This window comes from Choloepus didactylus, chromosome 22 (assembly GCF_015220235.1).
Source record: "Choloepus didactylus isolate mChoDid1 chromosome 22, mChoDid1.pri, whole genome shotgun sequence".
In the NCBI taxonomy this organism is placed as follows: Eukaryota; Metazoa; Chordata; class Mammalia; order Pilosa; family Megalonychidae; genus Choloepus; species Choloepus didactylus.
In genome coordinates this window covers 36424371-36438305 of record NC_051328.1, presented here as the reverse complement: position 1 = coordinate 36438305, position 13935 = coordinate 36424371, and the positions used below count along the sequence as shown (strand labels likewise).

The 13935-nt window shown below is 43.7% G+C and overlaps 1 protein-coding gene and 1 long non-coding RNA gene across 10 annotated transcripts in view; one reads left to right on the top strand and one right to left on the bottom strand.

Annotated features, from left to right (window-relative positions):
* PKD1L2 (polycystin 1 like 2) overlaps nucleotides 1-12895 on the top strand; it is a 103309-nt gene extending 90414 nt beyond the window's left edge. Inside the window, exons 39-43 of the mRNA XM_037815573.1 lie at nucleotides 1002-1162; nucleotides 6062-6272; nucleotides 8051-8152; nucleotides 8652-8783; nucleotides 12258-12895. Coding sequence (XP_037671501.1) covers nucleotides 1002-1162; nucleotides 6062-6272; nucleotides 8051-8152; nucleotides 8652-8783; nucleotides 12258-12407 — 756 coding nt within the window. The 3' untranslated portion in view covers nucleotides 12408-12895. The remainder of the gene's footprint in view (nucleotides 1-1001; nucleotides 1163-6061; nucleotides 6273-8050; nucleotides 8153-8651; nucleotides 8784-12257) is intronic.
* Nucleotides 1-13935, bottom strand: part of LOC119518438 — a 43701-nt gene that overhangs the window by 21149 nt on the left and 8617 nt on the right. For 5 of the 9 annotated variants that reach the window (XR_005213769.1, XR_005213768.1, XR_005213767.1 and 2 more), the window contains 6 exons: nucleotides 12576-12616; nucleotides 11814-11860; nucleotides 9911-10014; nucleotides 8551-8819; nucleotides 6484-6728; nucleotides 6041-6208 (listed from right to left, as the gene is read on the bottom strand). This is a non-coding gene — a long non-coding RNA (uncharacterized LOC119518438). Of the gene's footprint in view, nucleotides 1-812; nucleotides 1142-6040; nucleotides 6209-6483; nucleotides 6729-8550; nucleotides 8820-9910; nucleotides 10015-11813; nucleotides 11861-12575; nucleotides 12617-13935 lie in introns of all 9 variants that reach the window. The other 4 variants (XR_005213771.1, XR_005213773.1, XR_005213770.1 and 1 more) reach the window with 4 other exon arrangements.

Sequence of the window (13935 nt, the reverse complement as noted above, 5' to 3'; positions counted from 1 at the left end):
CATAAAATTAGTCATCATACCATCTTTACCACCATGTTGCACAACGAAAGTGCAGATGCTGACAAAAACAAAGACTTGATGATGGGAACTCAACTGAGGCTGATTACATGGACAATGACCCCGCCCTTCTCCCCACCAAAAAACAAAGGGACATCTTGGCCCTTCATCCCCTGGCCCAACCAACTCTTTAAAGTACTTTGAATGCTTACATCATGACAGGCATTGCACTAAGAACCTTATGTGGATTTTCTCCTCTAACACAGGAGAAAGGACCTATTGGCTCCAATTACAGAGTAGGAAACTAAAGTTCGGAGGTGTTAAGTAATTTTTCCAAGGTCAGGATTTGAACCCAGTTCCCTGACCCCAGACCTTCACACCTAACTCCTATGCCACATCAGCCTCATAAAGCTGCAGGCCCACGTGGTCTCTGAGCATTGCCAATGCAAGCCCAACCACCAAAGTTATCAGAAAGCAACTGGAGTTCTTTACGTGCATTTCTCTAAGAACACGAAAGGTGACCCATTCACCACTCACCTCCTACTTCTTTCCTTTTCTCTTGCTTCCTCTTATACTGTCTGCAGCTGCTTCAGAAAGTCTGTCTCCAAAATCCTTAAATCTCTCTCAAAATGCTGCTTGAGCAGTTTTGAAAATCTGCCCCTCTCTCCATCCCTTGTTATGGAAACAAACTTAGCTTCTTATAAACCACTGTGAATTTTTCCTCCCTATGCATGGGTAAGAGGATGGAAGGGGAACAGACAGTAGAAGGTTCTCTTCAGTGGAGAGGAAAAGAAGGAAATAGAAGGAAGGCTGACCTGTGGCACTCCAAAATCCTGCAGCCTGGGTTAGTGATGGAAGCAGATGGGGTCTGTGCACAAGGTTGGGGAGAGGCTCTGAAGCACTCTGCCAGGGGTCATTCATGACCAGGTGGAGAGCAGCCAGGTGGGTGAGTGGTGGGAGGCTTTTGGCACAGCCTTCAGCAGAGCCTCGGGCTCCTTTCCCAGGGCAAGCTCATGAGGAAGCAAGGATGGTGCTATTTCGGCAGCAAGTGGAACCTTCTGGAGTTGGCCATCATCCTGGCCAGCTGGAGTGCCCTGGTGGTGTTTGTGAAGAGGGCTATCCTGGCGGAGCGTGACATCCAGCACTATCGGAACCACAGGGAGGAGTAAGCATCTCTGCCTCAGACCCTGAGCTCCCCACCACTCACCCCCCCTTCCCTCAGCTTTGTCTAAGGTCCAGAGGTCAGAGGGGGACTTAAGAAAGCCTGTCGACTCTCAGAGGATCAAGGATCACTCATCATAAAAATAACTGCAGTTGCCACTTGGATTCAGATTTGGGACCTGAAGCATATACAAATGGAGAGAATTTTTTAAGACAAAATATTTAAATATCTTACTTTTGCAAATCTTACCAAAATGAGGACCACCTGACACCTGCCAGAGTTCCTCATAGCCCCTTGAGGAGACCCCTTACAAACTTAATGCCCCAGTAAGCCGCCCTCTGCAACCGTTTATCAGGTTCCCTTCTGTGCAAGACATCAAATCCTCACAAGGACCTACAGAGGTAAACATTACCATTACTCCATTTTACAAAAAATGAAATCCAGACAGAGAGGTAACATAACTTACCCAAAGTCATGCAGCTAAAAAATAGCAGAGAAGTAATATAAACCTAGGTTTGTGTGGCTCCAGGGCCCTTACTCTTGCTGGATCATTCTGTTTCTTGCCTCACTTGCTGTCTTAGTTTTCAGGCTGCTGTGACAAATGAATTGGCTTAAACAATAACAATTGATTGGCTCATCGTTTTGGAGGCCAGAAATTCAAATCAACGCATTGGCTAGGAGGCTTGCTTCCTCCAAGTCAGTAGTATTCTGGCTGGAATGCGATCCTTGGGTGCCTTGGCTTTTTTGTCATATGGCAATGTCCTCTTCTCCTTTCTCTTCTGGGTTCTGCTGACTTCTGGCTTCTGGCTCCTCCCTGTGGCTTTCTCTTGCTATGTCTGAATTTCATCTGCTTAAAAAGGACTCCAGTAATTTGGATTAAACCCACCACACCTTAACTAAAAATAAATCTTCAAGATGTCCTATGTTTTTCAAGTTTATTGGCCATTTATTTTCATTCTTTTGAGAATTGCTTGTTCATTTCTTCCCTATTATTCTCTTAGAATGTTTGCCTTTTTTTATTGTTTGTAAATTCTTTATGAATTAAGAATGCTCATCCTTTGTCATATACTGTAATTATTTTTTAGTGTATTTGCCTTTTAATACAAGTTTATGGCATTTCAGTGTAGTTCTTTTCTTTCCGTGTATATATGACTATGCCTTCCCCTTCCCTGAGAATGGATCAGTGTCTTTATTTTCTTCTAGTACTTTCATTATTTCACTTTTTCACTTATCTTTAATTCAAAAGGAACTTTTAATTCATCTTGAATTTATTTTGGAATATGGTATGAGATAGAAATTTAATTTTAGTTTTTACAAATAGTTGACTAGTTGGTTCATTATTGTGTTAAATATACCACCACTTCCCCTGGGGATGGGGGTGGGAGGGGAGAGAGGTCCTATTTACAATGGGCTTACACCCATAGGAATGTGGATCAAAACCAGTTTTCCCACATCTAAATTGGGGTACATAATTCAACCTACCACACTCACTCATTTTATAGATATAGCTAACATCCATTGACTTATTACTGGACATCATCCACTGTTATAAAAACACTATTTTGAAAGCATTACCTCATCTATATTAATTTTCCTGAGACCTCTAAGAGATCCTATTATCATCTTCCTTCTTTTACAGATGAGGGAATTGAGGCTTACACAGGTTATTTGCACAAGGTCACACAGCAAGTAAATGCAGGGCCCGGAATTTGAACTGTGCACTCCCAGCCTCCACTCTAGGCTGTCTTAGTCATTCAACAAAGCCAGCATTGAGCTCTTGTTTGTGCCACACCCATGTTGACACAACAAAAAAGAGGACAAACACTCCACCCTCTCTAGAGGCCCTCTTCCATAGAAAAGTTTCCTAAATTGGCAGAAGTACTTTTTATTTAGACTGACTGGAAATTTATGCAGAGAGCAGTCAATTCAAAAACTAAAGAAAGCTTTAGCTCAAAAAAAGGATCAGCAAAATACAGCTTGGGGGCTAAAGCCAACCCTACCTATTTCTGTAAATACAGTTCTACTGGAATGCAGTCATACACATCTGCTTGCACATTGTCTGTGGCTGCTTTCCTACAATGACAGAGTGAAGGAGTTAGGTCAGAGAGTCTGGCCCATAAAGCCAAAAACATTTACCATCTGGTCCTTTACAGAAAAAGTTTGTCAACCCCTGCTTAGAGCACAAAGCCTTTGCTCTAGGAAGGAAGCGATGGCGAGTCTGTTCAAGGTCATATGTGACTGAGGTAATTGACAGCAAGTACAATTTTTGAACCATCTCTATACCCCACGCTTGCCATTCTTCATGACTCCTAACAATGATTCAAAACCTGTTTGATTCTTGACATCCACACTGTCAAGCGAGAAACAACAAACTAAGCTACAAGGCAATAGAGGCATTTACTTGGGGTCTTAGAATTGCAGTGTGGGGAGCATAGATTCAGGTAGCAACCCAAATCAGGTCCCATCTTGGCATTTCCAGGCAAGGGTTTTTAAAAGAAAAGAAGATTACACAAGTTGGTTGTAGTTGGTGGCTACTTGGGGTGCTTTGATTGTCCTTCAGGTTAGTTAACTGAGTTTTATCTTGAGATTTGTTTATGGTGTCTGGATGGCCTTAGGGTTTTCAGGAAAATTGTTGCTTGAGGCTTTGCATACCATGGCAGATTGTGATATCTGGTAAAACCTGCATAAGAGTAACCTCCAGAAGGGCCTCCCGATTCCATTTTAAATCTCTTAGCCACACAAACTCCAGTTTGTTTTATTTCTTTTATCTAGATGGGTGATAAAACAATTTTAGAGCCTGAGTTGTTCTCTTTTTACACTGAATGTCAGAAAACTCAAAGAAATCTGCCACTCTACTACTTGTGACAGAACATAGTATAACTTTGGTTTGAATTAAAACCTTCAGTTGAATTTGCTTAATCAGTTAACCAAAGTTTAGTATTTATTTCCAGAACTTATAAATTTAATTTTCTTGTTGGAATAGATGAACCATTTTAAAAGCCAGGACCTGAATTTCAAAAGGACTTGTTAAGACCAAATGGTTTGCTTCATAGTCTCCCTTTAATTCAGTGATTCTCAACCTTGGCTTCTCAGCAGAATCAGACGTGGAGATGCTCAAAATCCCGGTGCCCTGGCCACATCTCTGAGCCACCAAATCAGAACCTCTGGGAATGGGGTTCAGGCACCGGTGTTTTTAATGTTTCCCAAGTGATTCCCCTATGCAGCCAAGATTGAGAAACATGCTTTCATTAAAGCCTATTCCCTTCTTAAAGATGGGCTTACGTATAGTTTTATATTTTCTATCCTTGTAAAAGGGGCTTATGTGATTGTTACTAAATATATGAGCATTTAAATGACATGAGAGAGGGTTAGATATTTTAAAAGGGGCAAGAAAAAGGTGCTGCAGGAACTCAAAGGCGGAAGCAACTGTCCATCTCAGCAGCCCCTGTCTCCTCAAAGGGGAGGAAGATTCTGGAACTAGATAAGTTTTCACTCAGGCCTGGACAGGACCCACGTGGAGCGTTCAGTCCATTCTCCTGCTCCCTCTGGCCCTGCAGAGAGGTGCCCTCGGTGGGTTTCTAAAACCCTGGAGGAACTGTGCAGCGAAGGCCAGGCCAGGTTACTGGGCTTCGGGTAAGGCAATGTCTCCCTGGGCCAGGATGTAGAAAGGCTGTTTCTCTCAGCCTGGCTTCAAGGCACACCTCACACTTTTCTCATTTAATAAGAAGTACAAGGTTTCTGCATAAAATACTTGAAAATACAGATCAGAAAAAAAATCTCAAGTCTAACAAAAGAGGATCACATGTTGGTTGATCTATTTTCTTAGAGGAATTCATATATACATACATAAATACATATGTGAGTATATATCATTATTTATTGGATAGAATTAGATTTCATATAATTATATTGAATTTACATTTTACATGTTTCTATTATAGAACATTGATACATTATGTGGAATTTTTGTTATTGCTAAATATAAGGAAACATTTAATTGCATGAACTGTAATTCTTTACATACTATGTATAATAAATTATCTAAAATGTATATATATACATTAAATGCTTTCATTAAATTGGGATCATACCATATTGTTCTCTAACTTGTTCTTTCCTTCCCTGCCAACAGATATAGATCTGTGGCATTTTTAATGGCATGCTAATATTAAGACTGAATTTAAAGTACAAAGGCACAAGAGGAGAATGAAGGGCAGGGTGGTTTGGTGGGAAAAACCTGGACTTTGGAATCAAACACATCTGGATTCCAACCCTTGTTTTTCCACTCAATAGCTGTGTCTCTAGTTATGTCCCTAGCTGTGTGACCTTGGGCCAACTCTCTATACTTACTTGTAAACTAGAGACAGCAACACTTAATCAGGTGGTCTTAAGTTCAAATGAGACAATGCAAATGAGGTTCATAAGTCACTTAGCAGAGTAATTTCCATTCTTCCTTCAAACATAAGGGTGGCTAGGGACCAAAACTCAGACAAATGTGCAGGAGGACGTGGCATCTAGTGGCCCCATGGCCCCATCCTCTTCATGCTGGCAGGATTTCCTCTTTGCTGTTCTGCCATAGCCCTGCAGCCATTAAGCAAGACTGCTAGTTCATAGCCCTGATGAACTAGCTGCTAAAGCCTCAACATCAACATCATCATCATCACCCTCATCACCATTATCACCTCAACATCACCATCATCGTCATCATCATCATTCTTGCCACCGTCAACAGCAACATCATCACCATCATCATCACCTAGCTGGGGGAACTGAGACAGCTCCATCTCCCAGACCTGTCTGCCTCTGAGATAATCCTTCACCCTGGACTGAACTGAGCCTAGATGAGCTCTGGCTGAACTGCACACAGTCTCTGAGACCCACCTCTGTGCTCTGGTCCTGCAGGGGGGTCAGTTTCAGTGAGACAGCAGCAGTTGATGCGGTGCTTGGCTACATCGTTGCCTTCTTGGTACTCCTGTCAACAGTGAAGCTATGGCATCTGCTCAGGTTGAACCCCAAAATGAACATGATTACATCAGCTCTGCGCCGTGCCTGGGGAGACATTTCAGGCTTTATCATCATCATCCTTATCATGCTCCTGGCTTACTCCATCACAGTGAGTAGTTCCTCCTTTGGGAAAACCTTCAGGGCTGGTCTCCGTGGAAGCTAAGGCTTCTCAGTGATGGGAGTGGGTGGGTAGGGTTTGGGAGGCCTGGCAACTTGAGGGAGATGGTGGATCTTCTGAGTCTAGGGCCTTTGAACAAGTCATCCCAAACAGCAAGGAGTAAGGATGAGGAGGCCTAAACTCTAGGGCTGAAAGGACCCACCTTCTCCTGATAAAGGATTCCTTTCTGCATCTGGACTTGGCTTGGATGTGCCAATTTTCCTTCCATCCCAATCGTCTGGAAGGTACAGGGCCAAGGTAATTTCTGGTTAATTCCCATATGTGCACAGAGCACTCTCTCTGTGCCAGGAGATGCGGAGATGAATTTAGAAGTTCCTTCCTTGAGCTGGGGCAGAGATGGGGGAGTGTGGGTGGATATATCCACTGGCCACGTCAACACATGATGCCCTAAGGGTCGGACACGGGTCTTGGTTAGGGCCAATGCCATTTTCATTCAGATCCCTGACACTGAGACATTTAGACAATCACATCTCTTTTTGTGGCTGAACAAAAGCCAAAGCTTAAACTTTCAACTCTTTTTTAGTATCAAGTAATGTGAGAAACAAAGACCCTCTTCTACCCTAACTCCCATGCCACATCCTGCTAACCAACCAATTATGCCCCCATCCCCACCAAACCCATGATTCCCACTCTAACCGTGATCCCCACTCATCTGATCCTTTAGCCCGATCCTGACCCACTCCCCACCCCAGATTCCATTCCACATTCTCACCTAGGCCCCCACCCAGTCTCTCACCTTCCATCATCCCCCTGATCTCCATACACCACCACAGGAACATCTTATCCTTAGTCCTCACTCCAGCCCTAACCCTCTCCCATTCTCGATCCCTTCCCCATCCCTAACTATCACCTCAACCCTTACCCCACGCCATCAGATATGGGGTGGGCTGCACTAATGGGGTGAAGCTAAATGCTTTACATGTGGTTATTTTTCAAAAGCTGAAAAGTTGGAGTCTATGGGTTTTTCAAAACTATCCCATCCCTATGCCCTAATTCACATGGAACTGTTCAATTATCTGTCTGCAGTGCATGGGCCACAGGGAGGCTGCAGTGTCCTCTCGGACCAGAAGTCACCAACTCAGGGTCGGGGGGGCTGGATCTCCCTCTGACACAACAACCTGGGACGTCCTTGGGGTGTGAGGGGAGTTGCAGTGGGGGAGGGCCCTGAACAGACAAGGAAGCCGGTAGTCCGTCCACCCCATTGACTGCCTCCAGAGCAAAGAGGCTGGGGCCCAGGAAAGCCCAGCTCAATTCAGCGAGACTTTGAGCAACTATTTGGGTGAACACAGCAGTGGCTCGGGAGGTGGGTGCCTGAGCCCCAGATGTGCACTGAGCACTCCCTTTTCCTGGGAGACATGGAGATGGACAGCTAGTCACCCGAGAGGCTGTGAACATCAGCAGAGGTCCTGGACAAGGTCATCCAAAAGTGTGCACGCGAGCACACCTACCCCGAAGTACGTGTATGCACAAACCAACACATAGGGGTTCACTTGTAAACACACATAGGGACATACTTGTGGCCTTGCACATAGTGAGAAACATATGCATCCCACACAGGACCAGGTATATGTGTGTACACACTTGCACACCCTTATAGGCATGGGCAATTTTTGCCAGGCCAAGCTGAAGATGTGGCTAACTGTCAAACAACAGGCTTTGGGGGGCTTCACAGTTTCTTTCCCTATTCATGAGGACTCTTTCCATGACAGTCAAACTTAATATTTGGTTGGAAACTCCGTTCCTACAAAACCCTTTATGATGCAGCAGAAACGATGATCAGTCTTCAGCTAGGAATCTTCAACTACGAGGAGGTAATATATGGGCTGGGGGTGGGGGCATGGACACCTCCAACCTATGACAAACCTTGATGAAATTAGAAAAAGCACTCCTGCCACCCTCCCCATGGATGGGTACATGGCTTGGCAAGCACAGGGCAACTTTGGACAAATAAAATTTCCCCTTCCTCTGGGCAGACAGCTCCATGCTAGGGCTGACAGCTTACCCAGGGAACCTCTTACAAAACAGCAGGCACTTGCTACTCAGGGGAGGGCCATGCTGGGGGGTCTCTGGTACTGCTTCCTGCCCCATCCAGAAATGGTGCCTGGCTTTGGAGGTGGGGGCAGTGGGGAAGAGGTGCTGTCCTTCCCTCTCCTGGCCAGCTCTTGAGAATACTGTCCTCACTTAGCCCCTAGGGAAGAAGGAGACGTACCTGGTTCCAAGCTCAGCCTAGCTCTAAGGACTAGTTTTCCCCCTGACGGTGGCCTCTAGGAGCTGGGGCACCAGGGGATGCTCTGGCTTTCTTCTTCGCAGGTCTTGGACTATAGCCCAGTTCTGGGCTCCTTCCTGATTGGGTCATGCATTGTCCTCATGACGTTTGTAGTGCTGAATCTGTTTATCTCAGTCATCTTGGTGGCCTTCAGTGAGGAGCAAAAATACCATCAGGTGAGTCCCTTTGGCTGTTCTTCAACAGTCAACGACCTTGAGATATGAAAAGGCAGCTGAGTGGTTTCCAGTGGTGCCGAGGTATGGGAAGAGGGTTTGCAGGTGTGCATGGTGGGAGGGGAGGTAGCCCCTTCTCTGAATTTTCCCTCTCACTTGAACTAAACTTCCTGGACACTGAAGCTCAAAATCCTCATTACTCAGGAAGGGAAACTAAGGCCTGGAAGGAGAAAATTAGTTCCCCAAATCACATAGCTGGGACTAGAATTTGGATCTCCTGATTCCCAAGTTGCGACTCTGTTCACGACACCAGTTGACTCTCAGTGCTGACTGCACATTGGAACCACCTGGGGGCTTCTGAAAACAGCTGTTGCCCTACCCCACCTGAGACCAATCATAACAGAATCTCTAGGGTAAGAACCAAGCGTTGGTATGTTTTCTAAATCTCCCCTGGTGATTTTAATGAACAGCCAGACAAGGGTTAGAGCCCCTGAGCTACACTCTGACACCTGATTCCATGTCACAGTGGATCAGGGACTGGTGGTCAGCCTTCCATTCGTGGAAGACTTTCTGCCCACTATGCTCCCTGCAGGAAGGACTTTGGAAAAATGATGGGGATTTGCTCTGTGCTAAGACTTTATATTAATAACCCACCATTTTCGGAATGCTTTCTTCACAACATGCTGAAGCTTCACCTACCATTATTTTATTTAATCCTCAAAATAACTTGCTGAAGAAGGCATGCTTATCCACATTTTGCAGAGGAGACTGAGACTTATTAACATCATTTGCCTAGGACCATGGTAGTATTTGAACTCAAGTCGGTTCGACTTGGATTCATATTGTTTTTCTTTACCCTGTCCCTCTGGAGGTGTGGTCTTGTTAACTGTGAGCTGAGTAATAGTTTCACCCTTCTCTTCCAGGTTGGAAGATTCCTTAAAATATTACCGAGCAGCATGCCTAACTAAGACACCCTTATGATGCTGTTCTTTGATTTTTCCATTTCTCTGTAAGAGCAGCGTATGTTCTTTTTTAATTGCAAAACATTACATAGTGGTGATAAACTCCACCACACTAAAGGATCATTTTAAAGAGAGAGGTGTTTTTCTGGAATCTAGGAAATTACTCACCAAAGGATGTAATAATGATGGCCCTCTTGTCTGTTGCTGCACCATCACTGGCATCCTTCTGATTTGTGCGTCTTGGGTCTGTGTGTGCCCTTGACCTGAAAATACTTGGAAAATTGAAAAGCATTTTGTAGTATTCAGAAAACAGGTTTTCATTTTTGCAAGTACACAGACACCACTGCTAGTTCTGATGCCCAGATGCTCAAATTGTATCTTAATTTGGAGGTGGGTCCCTGGCTATTGGGGAGAAAACTTTTATTGAAGTCAGTTTCTCAGAGTGGAATGGTTCCTTCTGGCAGAAGAATAACTCATCCCCTTGTACATAAATTCTTTTCTTTTTATTAAGATAAAATTCACATGCTCTAAAATTCACCATTTTAAAGTGTACAACTCAATGGGTTTAGTATATTCACTGAGTTGTGCATCCATCATTTTATCTAATTCCAGAATTTCTGTCACCCCATAAAGAAACCCATACCCATTAGCAGTCACTCCCCACTCCACCTTCCCCCCAGCCCCTGGCAATTAGGCAATTACTAATATTTCTCTCTACAGATTTGCCTATTATGGACATTTTATATAAATCAAATCATATGATATACAATCATGCAACATGTGGGCCTTTGTGTCTGGCTTCTTTCACTTAGCACAATGGTTTCAAGGATCATCCATGTTGTAGCATGAAGAAATACAGTATTATTTTTTATGGCTGAATAATATTCCATGGTATGGATATATCACATTTTGTTTATCCATTCGTCAGTTGATGGACTTCTAGATTGTTTCCACTTTGGGGCTATTATGAAAAATGCTGCTATGAACATTCACATACAAGTTTTTGTCTGGATGTGTTATCAGTTCTCTTGGGTAGAGTCTTAGGAACAGCATTGCTGGATCATTTGGTGTTCTAGTTGGCTAATGCTGCCAGAATACCAAACACCAAAATGGACTGGCTTTTATAAAAGGGGGTTATTTGGTTACACAGTTACAGTCTTCAGGCCATAAAGTGTCCAAGGTAAGTCATCAACAATTGGTACCTTCACTGGAGGATGGCCAATGGTGTCCGGAAAATCTCTGTTAGCTGGGGAGGCACGTGGCTGGTGTCTGCTCCAAGTTCTGGTTTCAAAATGGCTTTCTCCCAGGACGTTCCTCTCTAGGCTTCAGTTCCTCAAAAATGTCACTCTTAGATGCTCTTGGGGCATTTGTCCTCTCTTAGCTTCTTTGGAGCAAAAGTCTGCTTTCAAAGGCCATCTCCAGAATGTCTCTGTAAGCTGAAGCTCCTCTCAGTTCTAGTGCATTCTTCAAAGTGTCCCTCTTGGCTGTGTTCCTCTTCAAAATGTCACTCACAGCGGCACTGAGTTCCTTCTGTTTGTCAGCCCATTTATATGGCTCCACTGATCAAGGCCCACCCTGAATGGGTGGGGCCATACCTCCATGGAAATTATCTCATCAGAGTCATCACCCACAATTGGGTGGGGCACATTCTATGGAAACACTCAAAGAATTACAATCTAATTAATAGTGATAGGTCTGCCCACACAAGATTACATCAAAGATAATGCATTCGAGGGGACATAATACATTCACACCAGCACATTTGGTAACTCTGTTTAAATTTTGAGGAGCTGCCAGACTGTTTTCGAAAGCAACGCTACCATTTTACGTTGCCACCAGCAATGAAAAATGAAGGCCTTTGTATAGACATTCTTACCAGCCTCTGGTGGGGGTGAGGGTGCTTGAGGGCATAGTGAATGCAGCCTTTTGTATTTACAGCCCTTATACATGGTCTTGATTTAAAGTGAGGAAAAAAATGATTTCCATTTCCTAGAAATTGCTTTTTTGTCATTTTAAATAAATTTTTTATACATAAGAGGTTGAAAATAATGGAAAAGCTGGAGAGAAACACCTGTTCGGTTTTTTGTTCCTCGGGATTTCCTCCTCTGCCAGACAACCCTAGGAAGTAAACAGAGCAGGCAGAAATAGTAACAAGAAAAGAGGAAGAAAAAAGAGTCACTAGCAGCACTCTGACTTGGAGGGAAATGAATGACAATCACCTGAGAAACAGGTCTGCATACCACAAGTGCTCTTAAGTTCATGCTCAGTAACCTAGCTGAGGCTCTCTCCTAGCTTGGGAATTAAAATGCTGGCAGGAAGCCCTGGCATTTTCAGGAGAGAAGAAGAGGGAATCCACTGGGGATAAAGGAGGGAGCACACACCCTTAGGATTCCCAGACATAAGCCAATCTCAACATAAAATCACCTCTAAAAAGTGAAATGACTTAACCTGTGACTAAACTGGACAATAAAATCATGGTTTTATACAAGCTACATGAGTCTTTCTCCACCTGCAGCTATCAGAGGAAGGAGAGATTGTGGATTTGCTGCAGATGAAAATACTCAGTTTCCTGGGCATTAAGTGTAAAAGAGACAAGTCTAGAAGCAGCAGTGAGAAAACTGAGGAGCCGCCAGAGGCCGGGCCCCCTCTGCCTGCACAGGATTAAGCAGTCTGTCCGTACATCCACAGGCAATTGTCCAGAGCGTGGGAATACACAGAGCCTTGGGCCTACACTCTCCAAGGAGGCTATAATTTCTCCAGGTCGATATTTTTTTGTTGTCCATAGAAGAGTTACCAAGCCCAGCAAATAAAAAAAAAATACATACATACATACCACTGTGGCTACTATGATAGTTTATGCAAATGTATGTCCTCCTAGAAATAAAAGAAATATTGTCTGGAGTTAGGAAAAAAAATTCTCTAAAGAATAATTATTTCATCTTCTTGGTTGGTCAGGGGTTGCCTTTAAATGATTCTAGTTCAGAGTTGCTCAAATTGTCTGAGAGCAGCTGATAGGCATCATCCCTCACCCCAAACGTTTCTGGATAAATAAATGTGGTAAACACTGTAACCAAGAAGTTAGGATTTAACAAATGATTATGACTAGTGAATCATTATATAGATATTTCTTTTTATTTTCTAGTGTATTAGAATAGCCAGAAGGAAATACCTGAAATTGCTGAACTGTAGTCCAGTTGCCTTGATCTTTCGTAATGATTGTATAACTATAGAGCCTTTATCTTGTGACCTTGTGATTGTAAAAACTTTGTGACTGACCCTCACTTGCACCCCCTTTATCCCATCTTATGATCACAAAGGCAACCCCTTAATATTAATGAAGGAATTGACTTAACTCAGAACTAACCATTGACTTGTTCTTGTAATGGTTAGCTTCCTCTCTTTCACATTTGTAAACTGTAGTTGCTTGACTTGCCATTGTAATGATAACTCCATCTCCCTTTGTTTGAATCCATAAAAACCCTTAACTCAGACTGGGGAGACCGAGTCGGATCTCCTGATTCATGCCTAGCAATAAACTCTCTCTTTGAAATCCCAGTGTCTCAGGAATTGGTCATTTGAGCGCATTGGGCAGAGAACCCACCACTTTTGATAGGTATAAACACCTGGTTACACAAGTTCTTTAGCCTGGGAATCGTCAAAGCTTTAAACATACTGAACTTGCACTGTGAGTCTCCTGGGATGAGCATGAGAAATGAAGTGTGTAATGATTCACAAACTTCTTTGACTAAGGCATCAGGTATAGAAGCACCTCACTCAGGGCTAGTGTCCCTTAGATAATACTTTGGGAAATGTTGATCTACACCAATGGCTCTCAATTTTAACTGTACGCTAGAAGTCCCCAAATTCATCCCAATACATCAGAATCTCTGGTGTGGGACCCAGATACCAAATTTGTTTAAGCTCCCCAGGCAGTTCCAATTGTGGTCAAACTTGAGAACCACTGCACTAAATTCTGAGAACCCAGGCATCTAGATCATAAAGGTTTCAAGATGCCTGTGCAGGTAAGTGCATATTCCCCCTCCTCCATCCAAGGAACGTGCGTCACGCATCCTCTCCAGTTCACCCATCCTGTTCCTTGCTGGTTGTAGCAGACACTGTAGGTTGCTTACTCCAAACCCATCCCATGGTGTCCTCCCTGTTGCTGGAATCCTAACTTTGTTCAGGTATCCATC